Raw genomic sequence first — 18679 nt, forward strand, 5'->3', positions numbered from 1 at the left:
CATGTGACTGTGTTTGAGGGTCACTGACTAATATATGAAAGGGAAATCCCACAGGGAAGCTCCATTTTTCTTCAGGTGTTGCCCCATTGCATTAAGGTTTCTGTTCTAAGTGAAAGAAAATGTATGCCATTCCTCAAAGGGGCAGGTGAGAGAGAACTCAGTTCAGAAATGTTGCTGTTGCCATGTCAGAGCTTTGAGTAATGTTCACTTCTCCCCCCCCCACCCCTCCATGTCTTGGTCAGTGTTTGTCAGGTTCAACTCCAGCCATGGTTTCCCAGTGGAGGTCGATTCTGACACCAGCATCTTCCAGCTCAAGGAGGTGGTTGCTAAGCGACAGGGGGTTCCAGCTGACCAGTTGCATGTGATTTTCGCCGGGAAGGAGCTTAGGGATGACTTGACTGTGCAGGTGAGTTTCCCTTGCTGGTTGTTTCTGGGATGCAGCCAGCCCCATGGCTAATGCCGCTTTCTCTGCCAAGCTGACATTCATGCCTGAGATCTAATAGAATAAATAGTGCCTGGGGATTCCTTGAACTTTACTCCACACCGCTTCATTAATTCTGACCTTCTTAATTATGCATTAAAACAGCAAGCAGGAAGGATTGAAAGAACGACAGTGAGTGAGCGAGCGAGAGAGAGAACACACAGCCTGGGCTTAGCGAATAAATGTTTACTGACTACGGGAGCAGGAAGGCACAATTTCTGTGTCTGTTCAATTTCTACCTTACTTATTCCATTTGAATCTTAATGAAGAAGGATTCGAATAAATTGTTCCCAACCAGGCTGCTCAGTCAGTGCGCTGCAAGGGATTTGTAACCCAATTGTGACCCCTGGAGGATAGTCACAAGTCTGCGGCTGTGGCTCCCCGAGGAGGCTTGGGGCTCAGGGCCCCCATTCGCAACGGGGTTCCCCAGCCCATCAAAATCTGTTTCCATGCTGATGGTGCAGGAAGACAGAAGCATAGCAAAAGTCCACCTTCGTGTTTAATTTCTCTAAGCGTCAGTAAAATGTTCCCGAGAATAGGCCACTGACAGCCAGTGAGCAGTGGGTCTCCTCTCCTGGAGCCACACTGCTCCTAGTACTCTTAAAACCTCCTATCCTTTCACCTGGGTGTTTCATCCACCAGGGCGATTTCTGTAGGAGGAAGGGGAGAAGTGGTTAAAGCGCGTGATGAACAGTGCCCTCATCTAGAAGTGGGTTGGGGAAGCCAGCAAATAGCGTTCAACACGGGATTGAAATCATTTTTTGTGAAAGCATGGAATAGCACATGCCTTCTGTGGACGGTAGGGTCAAGCTGAAGGACCCCCCCCCCCCCCGACACATTTCTCCCCTGTCTTCACCAGCACAGACCAATGGCACTCATGTTTACAGCTTTCTGGGGGGCGCTGCTGTGCCTGTTGACCTGGAGCCCCTCTGGCAATGACATCCTCTCTTTGCTGTCTTCTGCTAATTATATTTACTGTCTCTGGGTGTAATGCTCTCGGAATTTGGGCATACAAAAGGAGCCATAGAAATGCAAATCACTCTCCTCCTGCTCCAATGCCTCTTTGCTGATGGCTGGAGGCACCTGCTCTTTGTGCACAAACTGCTGTGCTTGGCTTTCTGCAGTTTGTTTTTATAAGGGAAGTGCCTGTGCTTAAAAGTGTTTTGAGTTGTTTTTTTTTTTTATTTCAGTCAACTAAAAAGCTTTTTACTGTACCTGCCAACCTCTAAATCCAAGAATGTTCCCTTCACAAATAAATGATTTTAAAACTGTTCCTTGAACCAAAATATTTTATGTTACCAGGAGTTTTGAAGTTTCAGGTGCTAAAGCTCTTCACCTCTACTGTTAGAGCTGATGGGTTAGACTAATTGCTACAGAGGATTCATTTTACACACACATATATACACACTGATTGAGATTCTTTTCATTTTGACAAATACTTCCAATATCCTGGGGTTCTCGGAGGCTCACACACACACACACAAAAGCAAAACTCATCCCTGCTTTTGTGGTCACTGCTCTTTATTTGGTGGGGGGGGGGTGTGTTGCTCAAAGCAACAGAAGTATCAGGTTGAACTCTATGGTGTATGTTAAAACTATCATCAGTTTCAGGGTTCAATGTAAGAACATCAAACATGAGAACTGCAACATGAAACCTGAAAGGTAAGTGATACAAAGATTTTAAAGGTAGAGAAAAACATCTGAGTGGAAGTCACCAAGAAAGACTTTGTGGATGAATTGAAACTCAAGTAAGATTCCATAGATGGGGCATGAACATGGTGTGCTTGTGGGAAAACATGGGTTCCTGTTCTTCTGGAAGCTAGGAGAGATGTTAGAGATGGGCAGGAGGGAGTCTGGAGTTGTATTTTACAGAGCCTTGGCTGACGTGGCATTGAGGCTTCATGCTTGGAGAGCTAGGGTGAAGTAGGGTGCTGTGGAGAGAAATGGGAGTCTGGAGAACCAGTCTGATTGTGGGAAGACTGAAGAACTTACCATAACCAGTGGTTGCTGGGGTAACTCTATGTGGAGATGTGTAGCAGGCGTTTGAGCACTTACCTGTGTTGCTTAGGGGTTCACTTTATTTAAGGGCCAGTTACATAGCGGTAAATATTACAGCTATTGGATTAGATGCAATTGCCAAGGGACAGAGGTCAGAGGTGTGAGCAAGTCTTTTAGGTAGCAAGGGGAGGAACCAGCGAAGGAGGCATCATCCATCCAACCGATGCTTTTGAGAATATTTGGAAAAAGGCCATTACTGGTAACAAAGCATATGCGCCCTGCACAGATGGTGGAGGATGAGAAGAAAACAGCCTTTGGACTTGGTGTCTCATAGTGGCGACTCCAGTCCAAGACCATGGCTGGTGAAAGCCAGATTGTCCGGGTTCAGCACGAGCTGGGGAGGTTGTCATGCACAAGCTCAGCTCATCAGCGAGAGGAAAGAGAGGCAGAGAGTTCCTGGAGGAGCCGCGGGTCCTACACTGCGTTGCACGTGTGCTAGCCCTTGATTGTGTGCATGATGATGTCTTTTTTTTTTCTTTTTAATTTTTTGAGTTTATTTATTTATGAGAGATAGAGACAGTGCAAGTGGGGGAGGGGTAGAGAGAGAGAGAGGGAGATATAGAATCCGAAGGAGGCTCTAGGCTCTGAGCTGTCAGCACAGGGCTGAACACAGGGCTTGAACTCACAAACTGTGAGATCATGACCTGAGCCGAAGTCGGACTCTTAACCGATGGAGCCACCCAGGCACTGCATGAGTGATTTCTATATAGTTGTGATCAGTGTGACACGCAATTTTATATTCTTTTTCTTTTGCAATTTTATATTCTGATTATTTTTCACTTCATATTATATTGTAAGCTTTTCCACGTTGTTATATAATCTTCATTTCTAAGTATATGGATTATACTCTGTGGACTGTTTATAACATGATATAACCCCTAAATATTTAGGGAATATCTAGTTTTAATATTGCAAATTAAGGCAAAACAATTTTTTTAAATGTATCTTACATGCTTAGAGAATGTGGCCTGTGTGTCACTTTGCTCATTCGTAAAGCGGGAATAATACGACTACTTGTCTGGTTAGAATTTTGTGAGGACTAAGTTAGTGAATTTATGTGACGCTGTTAGAACAGAGGAGGACATACAGTGAATGCTATACAAATGCTAGCATTTATTAGCATCTTCCTTGTCATGATTGTCATCACCGTTATTCGGTGACAACTTCAGAATCCAAGACATCACCTTAAATAACACAAGACTACTTTCCGTCATGAATTATGATGAGTATGTCTGCAGTAAATTAAAGAGTTAAGACGTGGGGCTCCTGGGTGGCTCAGCTGGTTACATATCTGACTTTGGCGCAAGTTGTGATCTCTTCGGTTCGTGGGGTCAAGCCCTGTATGGGTCTCTGAGCTGGCAGTGCACACCTGCTTGAGATTCTCTCTTTCCCACCCCCCTCTCCCTCTCTCTCTGTTCTTCCCCAGTTGCACTCACTCTCTCTCTCTTTCAAAAATAAACATTACAAATAATAAAGAGTTAAGGAATGACAATCAGATACATATCTGACTGAGGCACGCATGTCTGTATATAATTGTGTGTGTGCGTGCGCACGCTCGTGTGTGAATGTATGTGCATGGAGTATTTATACATTCTAACTAAAATGTATAATTTTAGTCCAATGGAATTTTAATATACTTAAGTAAAAAGAACTCTGTGGAGTTGAGAAATTTTTGTCCCTTACATGTACAAGTTTTACTTAGCTTAAGAATAGTAGAATTTGAACTTGGCAAGCCGGAAAAGACTTTATCCTTCTTCTAAACAAATTTGGTAAAAATAGAAACCTGCAGCTATAGTGTCCAGTAAAGATTCATCCTGGTATTATTGCTTCTAAATTATATTTCTGTCAAGTGATTATCTGCGACGCACTGTGCTTGTTGAAAGCAAATCGAAAAGAGTTGTACCATTTTTCCTACTTCATAAACAATGTTTCTGTGCATGCTTTTATTATTTTCCTTATACCTCCAAGCATGCAACATAAAAGTATCTTTGACTTACTATTCACAATGGCCTGATATTTTTTTCTTTATAAAGAATTCTTGCCAGCTTTTGCAACAGAGTGTTCAGGGCCCAATCAAATGATGCATTTCCCCTTCTCCTATCCCCCAAATCTAAAATGCTACCTGTCAAAAATCTCTGAAATCTCTTCTACATAATCTTGAATTTATTATTCAGAACTGTACATGGAAAATGACATTCTAAACCAGTTGTGTATATCAAAACTTATGAACTTTGTAATTAGATTGTCCTACAATGACAAAGGACTTGAGAATTTGTCTAAGATTTTGTTTGAGCAGAATTCATTGCATTCACAGGAGCTGTATTAATATTATTAATATCAGTGTAGGTTTATGACCCAGTGTATTAGAGTTCTCCAGAGAAACAGAACCAGTAGGATCAATCTATTGATCTGTCTAACCATCCATTCATCCATCCATCCAGATAGGATGTCTATCTAGATAGAATGGGCAGATCAATGGACAGATACGCAGATTTATTACAAGGAACTGATTCACACAGGTATGAAGGCTGACAAGTCCCAAGATGGGCAGTCAGCAACCTTAGTTCCAGTCTCAGTCTGAAGGATTGAAAACCAGGAGAGGGGAGGGTGTAGTTTCAGTCTGAAGGCTGACGGGTTGAGGCCCAGGAAGAGCTGATATTTCAGGTCGAGTCCAAAGGCAGGGAAAACAAAACAAAACAAAACAACAAAAAAATTCCACAAAATCCCCAAACCCCAAAAGAGTGTCCTTGTTAAAGGGCCATTGGGAAGGAGAAATTCCCTCTTACTCATGGGAAAGTCCATCCTTCCCCACCCCCCAGGCCTTCACCTGATTGGATGAGGCCCACCCATGTTGGAGAGAGCCATCTGCTTTGCTCAATCTATAAATTCAAATATTAACCACCCCAAAACACACTCATGTACACACCTAGACTTATGTTTTACCAAATGCCTGGGCACCCTGTAGCCCAGTCAAGTTGACACATAAAATTAAGCATCACAGCCAGGAAATGAGAATCCTTGTTATATTTAATTAATATTAGAGAAAAGTTATTCTGTTTGCATTCTCTTTGTAATAATTAACTAGAATCACAAAATAGAAAATAAAATCTGTGTATTTTACATAGAAATATTTGCTTTATAAAAAAATTCATCCAGGTAGATGTTCATAAATTCCTTTAAACAAATATTCAATTTTATGATATTTAAAATGTATATATACATTTGGAGATGATCATTCCATAAAATAGATTATTCATATGGCAAATATTAAAAGGCATCAGTTTATTACTGCTTTCTTCTAAGCTTTATGATAGCGACATGATCTGATTTTGGAAGACAAAGAACATTTAGACTTTACTAGCTTAGGTTGTAAGTATCAAAGACGAATTAATGACACTGAGAAGCCAAATTGTCTAATTGGCTATATTTTTAATGATATGCACTATGTGTGTTTCAAATTTTGTGAGTAGTGAAAACCCATGTTAACTGACAAGGTAAACCATATCCAATGACAAAAGAATCATGGGTTTTGAAATCTCTAAGATTTTCAGAAACATTATAAATTGTTTTGATCTTATCTCTAGTTAGCTTGCTAAATTCTGGAACTTTAAAAACTTCACAGTAATGTTGTGAATGCTCTGTATGCCCCTTGAACCACCTCTAACATTAATAAATATTATTTAACTAAATTCTTGAAAGTTGGTGGTTCCTTAATGCTGTTTAAATTTTTTCCCTCATTATCATTTCCCTATTAATATACTTAGGCCATATTTTTCTGATTTGAATTAATATGATAGTTATAAAAAAATCAAATGACAGGGAGAAATGTACCAGCAGGCCCCTATGACTGATATGTTTTTAGTAATTGATAATGATTCTTTCTTTATATGGTAATAAGTATATTTTCACTTCTAATCTTGTAACTTTTCCCTTTAATTCTATCAAGTTGTTGGGGCGCCTGGGTGTCTCAGTCGGTTAAGCGTCCGACTTCAGCCAGGTCATGATCTCGCGGTCCGTGAGTTCGAGCCCTGCGTCAGGCTCTGGGCTGATAGCTCAGAGCCTGGAGTCTGCTTCCAATTCTGTGTCTCCCTCTCTCTCTGCCCCTCCCCCGTTCATGCTCTGTCTCTCTGTGTCCCAAAAAAAATAAATAAACGTTAAAAAAATTAAAAAAAAATTCTATCAAGTTGTTTTATATTTTACCCAAATTATGAGTTCATGTATACTTGCAGATATCAAAAAAGCAATTTCTGAAATTTTTTAGATCATAGTTTAGTGATTTAGGTATTGAGAGACTGGTAATTTGTTTTTGAATAAGAGTTTCACTGTAAAGACTAAGAACATTTATTTGCAAGTTTGTTTTATTAAGGTGTGCCATTGGCAGCAGATTAGTATTCATCAGTATTCGTATACGCATTCAAACACATGTTTACAGCTATTTAGTTACCCTTTATCATTAGAGAAGCTATGCTTTCCAGTCTAAGTATGGAATGTAGAATGAGAAATTACTGTGGAGACAAAGAAAGTAAACCATGCACATGAGCTACTTCATATTTCCACTAACACATACTGAATAAACATGGCGTTATACCGAAAAGGTGGAGTGGGAGGGGTGATGTATACACTTGCTGGGAAGTTCACTTTTGTTTTTATTTATTGTTATTTTTTCTTTTCATCATGATCATAAGTAATGTGACCATTATGGTTTCTCATATACAACTAGATCAGCTGGATGCTTTTGAGAATGAAAGAAGGGCAGGGGTGCCTGGGTGGCTTAGTCAGTTAAGCATCCTACTTCAGCTCAGGTCATGATCTCGCAGTTCATGAGTTCGAGCCCTGCGCCGGGCTCTGTGCTCACAGCTCAGAGCCTGGAGCCTGCTTTGGATTCTGGGTCTCTGCCCCTCCCTTGCTCACACTTTGTCTCTCTCTTGCTCTCAAAAATAAATGGACGTTAAAACAATTAAAAAAAAAAGATAAGTAATTATTCCAGGATGAAAGATGTATCCTGGGTAGATGGAGAGAAATGGTTACTGGACAGTGTTTATCGCACTGATGAGTCTCCACGTCTTCTAGAAAGAATTTTTTGGTGCCTTCCCCCATGCACTCTGGGAAATGATGGCTTAAGACTACAATTTTATTATCAAAATTTTTATAGTAAAAAATAGTTTTATCCATTTAACTTGTAAAATGCAAGTTTTAAAGATTAGAACCAAACTGTTACCAATATCTTAAACAATTTCATAGAATTCTCAGTTCCTAGAGGATATGTCCACAGTCGTGTTTGAGAAGCACTGTTAGAGTACGATCATTTTCTTTATACATTAACCTGTTCTTTCTTGTTATTAGCAAGATTTTAAGAGCTTTAAAGAATTAAAGAGAAATGGATAAACTAAAGATGTCAAAAATGGGTGGTCTGTCATAGGCGTTGTTTCTGGGAAGGTGACTTTCACTTATTCCTCCTCCTGAGCGCACTAAAATTCTGGATGTTACACATAATACAAACATGAGGATTCTGAGAATGCAGACTAGCTGAGGACCTCAGGACCCAAAGCACAATACAGGTGTGAGTTATTTAGTTTTTCTTTTTAACAAATATATTCTGGACTTGGAGCTGGTGAAATAAACCTAGAAATGCCAACATGTGCAGATCAAAAAAAAAAAAAAAAAAAGAAAGAAAGAAAAAGCCCCCATGAATGACTGTTTTCTATCCAAAAGACCAGGAACAGAGTAGCCTAGCAACATGGAAAACTTTTAGACAATAATTGTACTTTTCCAGCTAAACACCACAGAAAAACTGTGGCTCCACGCTCATGGCTACCAACAGTAACAAAGGCTGAGTGAGAGCCTAGATTACCTCCCCTGTGAGGCTCTAATGAGTCTGTAATGAATGCCTTACACACCTGCTCTCCTGGCATGCCTGCTCTCTCCCTGCTGGCATGGCAACAGAAGAACCCTAGAGGTAAGTTGGGATTCTCGCTCTGGCCAAGTGGTCACAAGGCCATCCCGACTACAGCGCCAGTGGAGACTGTGTGTGGTGCCAGAACGCCACTCCCACCCAGCAATAATGAGGAGTCCCCATTTCAACAGATAATGAGTGAAGAACCTGGACTTCTGTTTCCATTGGCAATAATGAGGTGGTGATCCCCTTTTCCCGCTGGAGTAGAGTCGGAAAAAAAGCCAGCTCAAGCAGAAGGTTTCAATAAGATTCAGAGTCTCATAACAAAATGAGAAAATTCCCGGGTTTCAAAGGAAAACAACCAAGAATCAGCAAGATCTCAAACTGTATGAAGAGATTATCAGTTGTTGCTGATGTTGAGATGATAAAGATAGAATTATCAGATAGATATTTTAAACAACCATGATACAAGGCTTCAATAAACAATGACAGATGTGCTTGAAATAAGTGAGAAAAATGAGTCTGAGGAAAGACAGAAAAGATACAAGGAAGAATAGATGGAAATTATAGAATTGAAAAATACAAATAAGAAATATAAAGCTCAGCGGATGAGATCAACAGAAGAATACAGGGGATGGAGGAAAAAGTCAGTGAACAGGAAGGTGGAGCAATAGAAATTGCACAATATGAACAGAGAATAGAGACAAAGGAAGAAAGGAAAGACGGGAGGGAGGGAGGAAGGAAGGGAGGGAGGAGGGGAGGAAGGAAGGGAGGGAGGAAGGAAAGAAGGAGGGGAGGGAAGGAGGAAGGAAGACACAGAAATATGTGGGTCTATAAAAGAACATTTAAAAATTGTGTCATCAGAGTTTGGAAGGAGAGGATAAAAGAGGGCAGGACTAAAAGGGCTCAAAGAAATAATGGCTGAGAACTTCCCAAATTCTGCAAGCCACATAAAGCTGCAGATTCATGAAGCTGAGAGAATCCAGAATTTTGACAAATTCAAAGCAATACCAAAAAAAAAAAAATCAAAGCAATACACACGTTCTAATTAAACTTCTAAAACCTAACGACAAGGAAAACATTTTGAAAGCAGCTAGAGAAAATGCACACGCATACCCCAGAGATATTGCAGGTTCTGTACCAGATCACCACAATAATGCAGATACAACGATAAAGTCACATGATTTTTTTGGTTTCCCGCTGCATATAGAGTCATGTTTGCACTATACTGTAGTCTGTTAGGTGTGCAACCAATATACACACTTGAGTTTAAAAAATACTTTATGGCCAAAAATGCTAACCATTATCTGAGCTTTCAGGGAGTCATCACCTTTTTGCTCGTGGAGGGTCTAGTGTGCATGTTGAAGGCTGCTGACTGATTGGGGTGGTGGTTCCTGCAGACGGAGGTGGAGTGGCGATTTCTTAAAATTGGTACGGTTACGCTGGAGAAGAGTGTGGCAGTTTCTTAAAAACTAAGCATACACTTTACCATGCAACACAGTAGTCACACTTGCGGTTATTCATCTCAGAGGGATGCAAACGTGTGGTCACACAAAACCCGGTACGTGGATGTTTATAGCAGCTGCCTTCACATTAGGGAAAAACTGGAAATAACCCTTATGTCCTTCAATGGTGAATGATTAAACAAACCGTGGTACAACCGTATCATACTCAACAATGAGAAGGAGTGAACTATTGATACGCACAACATTTTGGATGGATCTCAAGGAAATTGCACGGAGGGAAAAAATGCTAAAACTCAAAGGTCACATGCTGAATGATTCCATCTGTATGACAGTTGTGAAATGATGAAGTTAAAGAAATGGAGGGGAGAGGAGTGGCCTCTAGGTGTTGGGGGTGAGAGTGGGGGCAGGAGGGGAGAGTACTGGCAGTGAAAGGTCAACAGGAGGGCAGGGGGCCCCGTGGAGAGATGGGTGTTCTGCATCTTGACTGCTGATAGTGTGATTGTGATGTTGTATTATAGTTTTGCAAGGTGCCACCATTGGGAAACTCGGAGCAGGAAACCTAGGATCTCTCTGTATTATTTCTTTCAAAGACATGTGAACCTAGATGTATCTTAAGATGAAGTTTAGTTAAAACAAAAACAAACAGAACTTTTTCTGCCATCTTCCACGGAGGGATAGAAACTATCTCTTCCTGTAGAAAATTCGTAAGCTTGTTATTTGCAACTATTTTAATGGGACAGTATTTCTTAAAAATAATTTAACTGATTCTCAGAGACATTTAAAGACTAATTCACACGAAACATGTAGAGCCAATAAAATGTAGTACTTATAGAAATATTAAGCCATCTTTCTTGAATTCTTAAACAGAATGTTTAGCACCTTATAAGTCTGAATGGACATGATTAGTATTTATTTTTAAAGTCTTTACCAAATGTTAAGATAAACAAAAATAAACAGTTCTTAACAACTGTGTCTTCTAGCTGTACATATTTTCCAAGTTGATTTGAGAGTCAGGAACTTAGTTTTAGGAATTAAATGGACATCTTATGTAACCATTGTGGTTTTAATGGTTACAGAAAACATTCACTTAGAAAAAAATGTTCCTCTTTTACTGGTACTATGCATTTATGTAATAGAAGGAATTTAGGGATGAAATGATTTCATTTATAAACTAATTTAATTTTTTTTTTTTTTTTTACTTTCTTGAATACAAGACAGAGGCTAGATTAAATTAGAACATAGAATGCAGATCCTCTGTGGTTTTTTTGGCTTGTGTATAAGAGGAATTATACAAATGACAATATAAATGGCCAATATGTTTTACTTAAATTTATTTTTTTCCCTCTGATTGTAAGACAAAAGGAAGCCAGGTTACATACATAAAGCAGTGATTTCTTTGTATGCCAAAGTACAGTTGTATGAGACCTTCGAACAGCTCAGGAATAATGCACACATGTTTTCCAAAGGGTTGACTTGCTAATGGAACTTACTGCTGGCCTCATTCATTTAGGTAAACATAGACACCCTGTTGAGTTCCTTCAAGGTACGGGGGCATTATTATGGCAGCTGGTAAGCACCACAAAGTGTCAGAATGTGGAATCAGAGGATGGTAATGTCTGCCCAGCAAGTGCTCACTTCCAGAAGTCCCTTATTTAATCTGCTGGTGTCTAATGTTTATATGTGTCGTTTGGAAAGAATCTCTGAATTAACTTATTTTTTGCATAACTCAGTAACCCTCAGAAATGTTATTTTTCTGTTGGAAGGGAGTCTTGTGTGTCCCTGTGGACTTATAAAATCTCTTTGAGGATTGCCATGAATAAACGCAGACTTGAAGGAAAAAAAAAGTTGAGAATCTTTTAGCTTATAAGAGGCTGAAATATAGTCTGCAGGTTTATTTAATGGGCTCATGTCTCTCAAAGATGTTTTCCATTGTCCTGATTGTGCTCATTTTCCAAGGTAGACAGTGTGTGAGGGAGTAAGACTCTGGAGCAAACCAATCCCCTAAATCTTAAGATAGGATGCATTTTATTAGAGTATCTAGGGGAAAAGCCTGTCTCATAAGAAACTTGACAAGTGGAAGAATGATTGCACAATGTGAAATTTTATTACTATTCACAGAAGTCCTCGTTTCAAATAGTCTATTCTGTTGTCTCTGTTATTGGATTCAGATTCCATCATGCAGTTGACCTGACTGTGTTTAAGATTTTGTTTGATATGGCCATTATCCTTTAGAGAAGTAAAGAAATGAGAATTTGTGTCTATACGGTTCACCTTAAACCAAAATACTGCTCACCCCAATTCTTGTCTTTCCTTCTTCCCTCTTACCAAGTAATTGTAACAAGCTTGGGATTATTGTCAGCGAACAATGAAAAATTTTATATGAAAAAAGCCCTTTAGAGCTTATATACAAAACACACTTATGACTGATACACACGGAAGTATGCATTCTTCATTTTCTGTTTGTTTGTGGGCTAGAGCCATAGTTCTCATTAATTTCTAGATGAACATTGGTAAATATTTCCTCTGCTCCCTTTTATTTTCTTTAGGTGTGAATTAAATGGGAGATAAGCCCATAATAAAATAATTTACTTTAGTTAGAATTTCAGTGGTGCCCGTAAGAAAGAGGAAACAACTTTAAACGGGACCAGGAGAGTTTTACTTTCCTGTTGTAATATGTTATATTAACTTTTCCCCTCCAATTATTTTTTTAAAGTTTCCATAATTTATTTTTTTTAATGTTTATTTTTATTTTTGAGAGAGAGAGAGAGAGAGACAGAGAGACAGAGAGTGAGAGTGAGCAGGGGAGGGGCAGAGAGAGGGAGACACAGAATCTGAAGCAGGCTCCAGGCCCTGAGCTGTCAGCACAGAGCCTGACACAGGGCTTGAACCCATAAACCACGAGATCATGACCTGGGCCGAAGGCGGACCCTCAACTAACTGAATCACCCAGGCACCCTTTCCCTCCAGTTATTAGGATTAACATTGATAAGAGCACAATGCTCATAAACCACTTAGCAGTAGAAGTGGAATTAAATGTTTTGGAAAAGTGGGTGTTGCCATTCTAGCCATGCTGAGGGCTTGAAGGATGTGCTAAGACAGCATTCTTTGGCTATGAGCTAAAACAGAGGACACACAAACTCATTTGAATGGAAGCAAAACTTCAACCATCCCTGATTTGTGGTTCAAGTTCATGATTGTAAAGTTAATGCCAGTAGTGCTGTTGTCTCAATGATTTGTGGATTTTTTTTTTTTAAATGTTTTTTCAACGTTTATTTATTTTTGGGACAGAGAGACACAGAGCATGAACGGGGGAGGGGCAGAGAGAGAGGGAGACACAGAATCGGAAACAGGCTCCAGGCTCCGAGCCATCAGCCCAGAGCCTGACGCGGGGCTCGAACTCACGGACCGCGAGATCGTGACCTGGCTGAAGTCGGATGCTTAACCGACTGCGCCACCCAGGCGCCCCAATTTGTGGATTTTTAAAATACAGCCTTTTGTGCATATGTGTCTTTACACAGACAAGCACATGTTCATTTGGGGAATGCAGTTCTTGGGAAGAAAGTTACAAATTTTGTGCATGTGTGTAAAGGTATTTAATTAAGGGTTTGATTCTGTCATTAGATTTTATTTTGCCTTCTAATGTTTCCTATCCTGTTGTTGGATCTGGTCAGTTTGCATTTGGAAGTGCCACTCCTTTGTCATTTAATATGTAGCCTAATTAATGGCACAGAGCTGTGCCTTTTAAACTGATAAAACGTCCTGACATTAGAGAGAGAAGTGAGGAATGTGAGAAGTGACTGATGTCTATGTTTTGGAGTATATCACAAACTTTAGTTCAAACATGTGGGCTTTTGAAAGCTCAGTACCCGTGTTGCCAAGGATATTTTCTGTTCATTTTTACATCCTTAAGTATTTCAAAGGGAAATGGATCTGTGTGTTTGCATTCTATTTATGCATAATTCATCAAAACACTGTTCTGATAGGAGAGAAAATAAAAACAAAAACTTACTAAGATATTTCTATTGTTATTTAAAAGTTGGACACTAAGAACTTCAGAACCTGTAACACCTCCTCCCTCCATTTGCCTGTTTTGCTCCTCAGTTAATTCTCATTTTGAGCAAAATTGAGATGCATGCTGTTCTGTAGAAGTCTAAATGGCTGATACATACATAATACACATATTACACTATATTATATTATATTACATTACATCGTATTGTTATATTATGATTATATATAATAATATATATAACATATCATATATATTATTACAGGAGTTTTTCATGATGTTGTCTCCAACCTACACTTATTGCCATATATAACAGAGAAGTTAAGACTTCAAGAATGTCATTTGCTAGGTGAAGTCATTTAGTTAGAACTCTATTTGACTTTCCAGTACACAGTTATAATGAAGTAGATATGAATCACTCTCAAAGTCAGACTTTCTGGGATGGGCAAGATTTTTACATTTTTCATACTCTATTTTTCTCATGTACCAAATGGAAATAGCAATAGTGCCCGTATTTCAATGGGGTTGTTTTGAGTTTTAAATGAAATTAAACCTTTGATGCATAAGCTAAACTGTAAATATCGTTAATTTCATTTAATGAATAATTCACAAAAGAAAAGAAGAGCCTTTTATTTCCAATGTGCAATAGATTCATCCTGAAATTTATTTTGTTTTGAAATATCCCAAAAGAGAACAAATTTACCCCATGTCGAATTTCCTATTCCTTTACTCAGGCTAACCTCAGAATGGCTGACCTCAGTAAGTCTTACTTGCAGGAGCTCCTTTGATCCAAGTCTTACGGCCAATTTTTATGTTATAGTATATCTTATTCTAATGGAGTTTACCTTTTTCTTTAGTGTGCTGAATATATCTGGGCACACCATTTTATTCTGTAAGCAATTTTACAAGAGTACTTACTATTCAAAATCCGTTTATTTGAGATTGCTCCTAAGAGTTTGTGAGTCCCTCGAATTTAAAGTACAGGACAAGAGGATTAGGAGACACTCTAAAGAGAAAACACATTATATGGCCTACTTAACTGACTCCTTTGTCACCTCTGTAATTCAAAAGCAGAATGGAAATGCTAAATTTACATAATCTATTATTTTGTAGTCCATTTAAAGGAAGTGATGGGGCTCTTGCCTTGCCGATTAAATTAGTATCTTTTTGGGTTGGTATCTTTTTTTGAGTGCTTTAAAAGGAAAAGGTTAATTTCTTCTATGTCAGCCTTCATATATTGCTTATATCATAAAATGTTGTATATGATTGCTGAGTTTATCTCTGTCCTGTGGCTTTACATATATATACAAAATATATACATAAAAAATTGAATGTCGGTTATTCAGTCCTACTCGCCGCTAGGAAGCAGCTTCTCTGTAAAAGGGTATATGAGCTATTAAAAGACTAAATTAGTTACAGTAAAGGGGGAGATTCTTCTTATGATTGATTTCAGTTTATTAAAAAGGTACCATTGAAAGCTTAATCAATTTTTGAAGGCGTAGAAAACAAATACCAAGGGATATTACTATTTGAAAATAGTAATACATTTACTAATCACTTGTAAGACTTGGTTTGACTAGAAAATACACCTCTAGATTTCTTATGACTTTGAAAAATACAGTGTTTCTTGATAGTCTTTTAGGGTTTGTTGGTTGACTTGGTATTTTCAACTTCGCTTCAGGTAGAAGATGTTTGCCGTGAACAACCTCTTATTCAAAAGTACTGGGCTCTTTTTAGGTCTTGTATTATTTTGGTTTTATTTATTTGACACAAGACACTGATGGGAGAATGCTAAGATTCAAAGCATTTCTTTGAATAATTGAGTTTGATTTATAAATATGGATTTATACAAATTTTATGGATACTAGAAAAATTAAAAAAAAAAAATTAGAACAGCCCAAAAGATTGACAACTGTTTCCACATCCCATTCTGGCCTCTTATGAAATTTGTTTGTGTACTCATGATTTATATTCTGCTTACAATGTCCCTGTCTCGCCCTCTACAGCACGCCTAATCACTGTCCACCCTCCACAAGGCACTGTCCTCAGTTTTTCCACTGACACTAATGGGTTAAGTGCAGTGGTCTGCTGGGAAACTGGTTCTCCAGAATACAGAGGTCCCATGGTAACTCTGGCGTTGCTGTGGTGTAAACCCTCCCACCCTGACCGATAGTTTTCACAGGACTGATGTGATAACACTGAAGGTAGAATCGGGAAAGGTGCTCAGACTCTGTTGTTAGGTGTGGGTGTGGGCTGGTTCAGCCCTTGCCTTTGTTCCTTCCACCTTAAGGCTTGTTCTGCTCCTTTTAATCGGAAGAAACCTCTGTTAAAAGGAAGAAACCTTTTAAGTGTTTGGAGATCATTGATCTCCCCGGAATTTCTTTTTTTTTCCTTTGCCTTTACCTCCGTTTTATTTTACTTCCATCTTTGGACAAGCTCCATTGGCCATTTTTGAATAGTGGCGAGGGCACTAGACTCTGGAACTGGCCTGATCCATGCTGGACCAAGTAACTGCATGTCCCTTAGTAACATGCTATTCATGTGGCCCCGTACTTTCTCTTAGGATCAGTGAGATGGCTTATACAGTCGCACAGTCAGTATTAGACCCCTAACTCTCCTTCACTAGTCTACATTTGAGCCAGTTTTCTCATTCTGCAGCTGTACGACTGTTTTTGTTTGTTTTTTTTAATTGCATTCATTTAACATTCTTTTATTGGGAACCCATAGGTGGCACAAAATAAGGCATGGCCCCTGCTCCCAACAGCCTTACCACCAGGCGACAAACATGTGTAGGTCACAGTGCATAGATTATAGAAGCCGACCAGGTGGGTTTGAATGCAGGCTCTGTCATTTACCAGCTTTGCCAACCTCAGAGCGCTAGCTAACCTCCCTATGGCTCCATTTCTTCCCCTAACGTGAGAAAAAGAGACATTGCCTACCTCAGAAAATTGCTCTGACTATTACATGAATTTGTACATTCTCTCTACTGTCAGTTTCTGCTATTGCAATTTTATCATCGTCATCATGATCATTACTGTCATTAAAGTGCCCCTCTATGGACAGAACAGTCGACTGGGCCCGGAGGTGTTAGAGAAGGCATTAGGGAAGGCGGCTAAACTGGGAAGAATCAGAAGCTGAGACTTAAGAGATGTCTATAAAAGTGTCCTGTATTAAAAAGGGAAGAAGGCATCTTATGCAGAGATAATAAAGTATGAGGAGACTATAAGGTCTGAAATAGTTTAGAACTGCAGTTATTTCCTGCAACTAACCACAGTGTAAAGGAAAGAACAGGAAAGGCAGCATCATGACAAGGGTGGACTGGGCCAACTACTCAGGTGCCTGGAACATAGTGCTCAGAGGCTTAGATATCTCTGATTGTTTTAAGGAAAGTCCCCTGGGTGTCCACAGCACGTGCTCCTGGGCGTAGTCCTGGGAGAACAGTGGGTAACAGGACAGGGGGGCCCCTGCTCTCAGGGAGAGTTTTATTTAGGGAATTATATGATGAGTTTGTGTGGAGGGTGTGATTAGTGGGGGGGATGAACGAGAAGTGGGTGTCCAGGCATTTAGGAGACCACTGCAGGGTTGGTGAAGGGGGAGGGATGGCTGTTGTGTGTGACCTACCATGATGAAGGATGACCCCCTAAATGCAGGACTTCTGAATTCCTGGTTCATTGGTTTATAACAATTATACAAATAAGGATTGAGCTGTTAGCATGTGACTTGAGATTCTTCCAATGATGGACGAGACAGGCAAGGTCTCTATTCTCATGGAGCCTATGTTCCATGAGCAGTAAGAAGGGATTACAGTTTTTGTCAGAGCATCATGGAGATCAAAGGCCCATGCTAAAAAGAGCAGAGCAGAAAGATATAAGGGACCTGGTGCCTGATGGCATCATGGAGCCCCAGCAACAGTCCTAGACAGCTTCTGTCTAGACTTCTCTTTACCTGTAAAAAAGAAATCCCAATTTGGTTATGCTTCCGGTAGGCAGTGTTTTGCTACATGCAACCAAACTCAATCCTAACAGTGAAACTAATAATAATGCTACATTTCAGGTAATTGTAAGTGCTTAGGAGAAAAGAAAATGAGCTCAAGACTGGTGATACTACTTTATATTTAAGAAATTTAGAAAAGGCTTCTCTTCGATGCTGCTATTTGAGCTGAGATCTGAAGGAGCCAGCCCTGGGAATATCTGGGGGGAAACATTCCAGAGGGAGCTGCCAGTGCCCCCACCAGCAGGCGGAATTAGTGAGGTCTATTTGGGGGCCACAAAGAAGGGTAAATGTGGCTGGAATGTGGTGGAGGCAGGGAGGTTAGTTTGGAGCCTAATGTAGTTATTGGGGGGAGACACAGTGGGACTCTCCTGCAGGGCTAGAAGTTGAAGCAGCCCCAAGTGTACAGATTTATGATGTTTTCGAGGTTGTTTCGATAGCACGTAGTGATGAAGTAACTGATTGTGGACTATGAGAGAAAGGGAAGAGTTGAATATAACACAGAGATGTTTGGTTTGAACACATGTTCAATGTTGATGCCACCGGGAACAGGGACAGGGAAGAGTGGAGGAAAAAGAGAAATGTCATTGGAGGAGGGGCTTCAAATAGATTTTATTTGAGGGGTTTACGGTTTCAAATAACTTTTAAAAAATTTTAACATTTATTTATTTTTAAGAGACAGAGAGAGGCAGAGCATGAGCAAGGGAGGGGGAGAGAGAGAGGGAGACACAGAATCTGAAGCAGGCTCCAGGCTCTGAGCTGTCAGCACAGAGCCTGATGTG

At 39.7% G+C, this 18679-nt stretch overlaps 1 protein-coding gene across 1 annotated transcript in view; it reads left to right on the forward strand.

Annotated features, from left to right (window-relative positions):
• Positions 1–229: 229 nt before the first annotated feature.
• Positions 230–18679, forward strand: part of PRKN (parkin RBR E3 ubiquitin protein ligase) — a 1084792-nt gene continuing 1066342 nt past the window's right edge. Inside the window, exon 1 of the mRNA XM_047101957.1 lies at positions 230–406. Within this exon, the coding sequence (XP_046957913.1) occupies positions 230–406 (177 nt within the window). The remainder of the gene's footprint in view (positions 407–18679) is intronic.

Source organism: Lynx rufus, unplaced genomic scaffold (genome assembly GCF_022079265.1).
Source record: "Lynx rufus isolate CCGP_SWC_20201006 ecotype Redwood Valley unplaced genomic scaffold, mLynRuf1.p SCAF_6, whole genome shotgun sequence".
Classification (NCBI taxonomy): domain Eukaryota; kingdom Metazoa; phylum Chordata; class Mammalia; order Carnivora; family Felidae; genus Lynx; species Lynx rufus.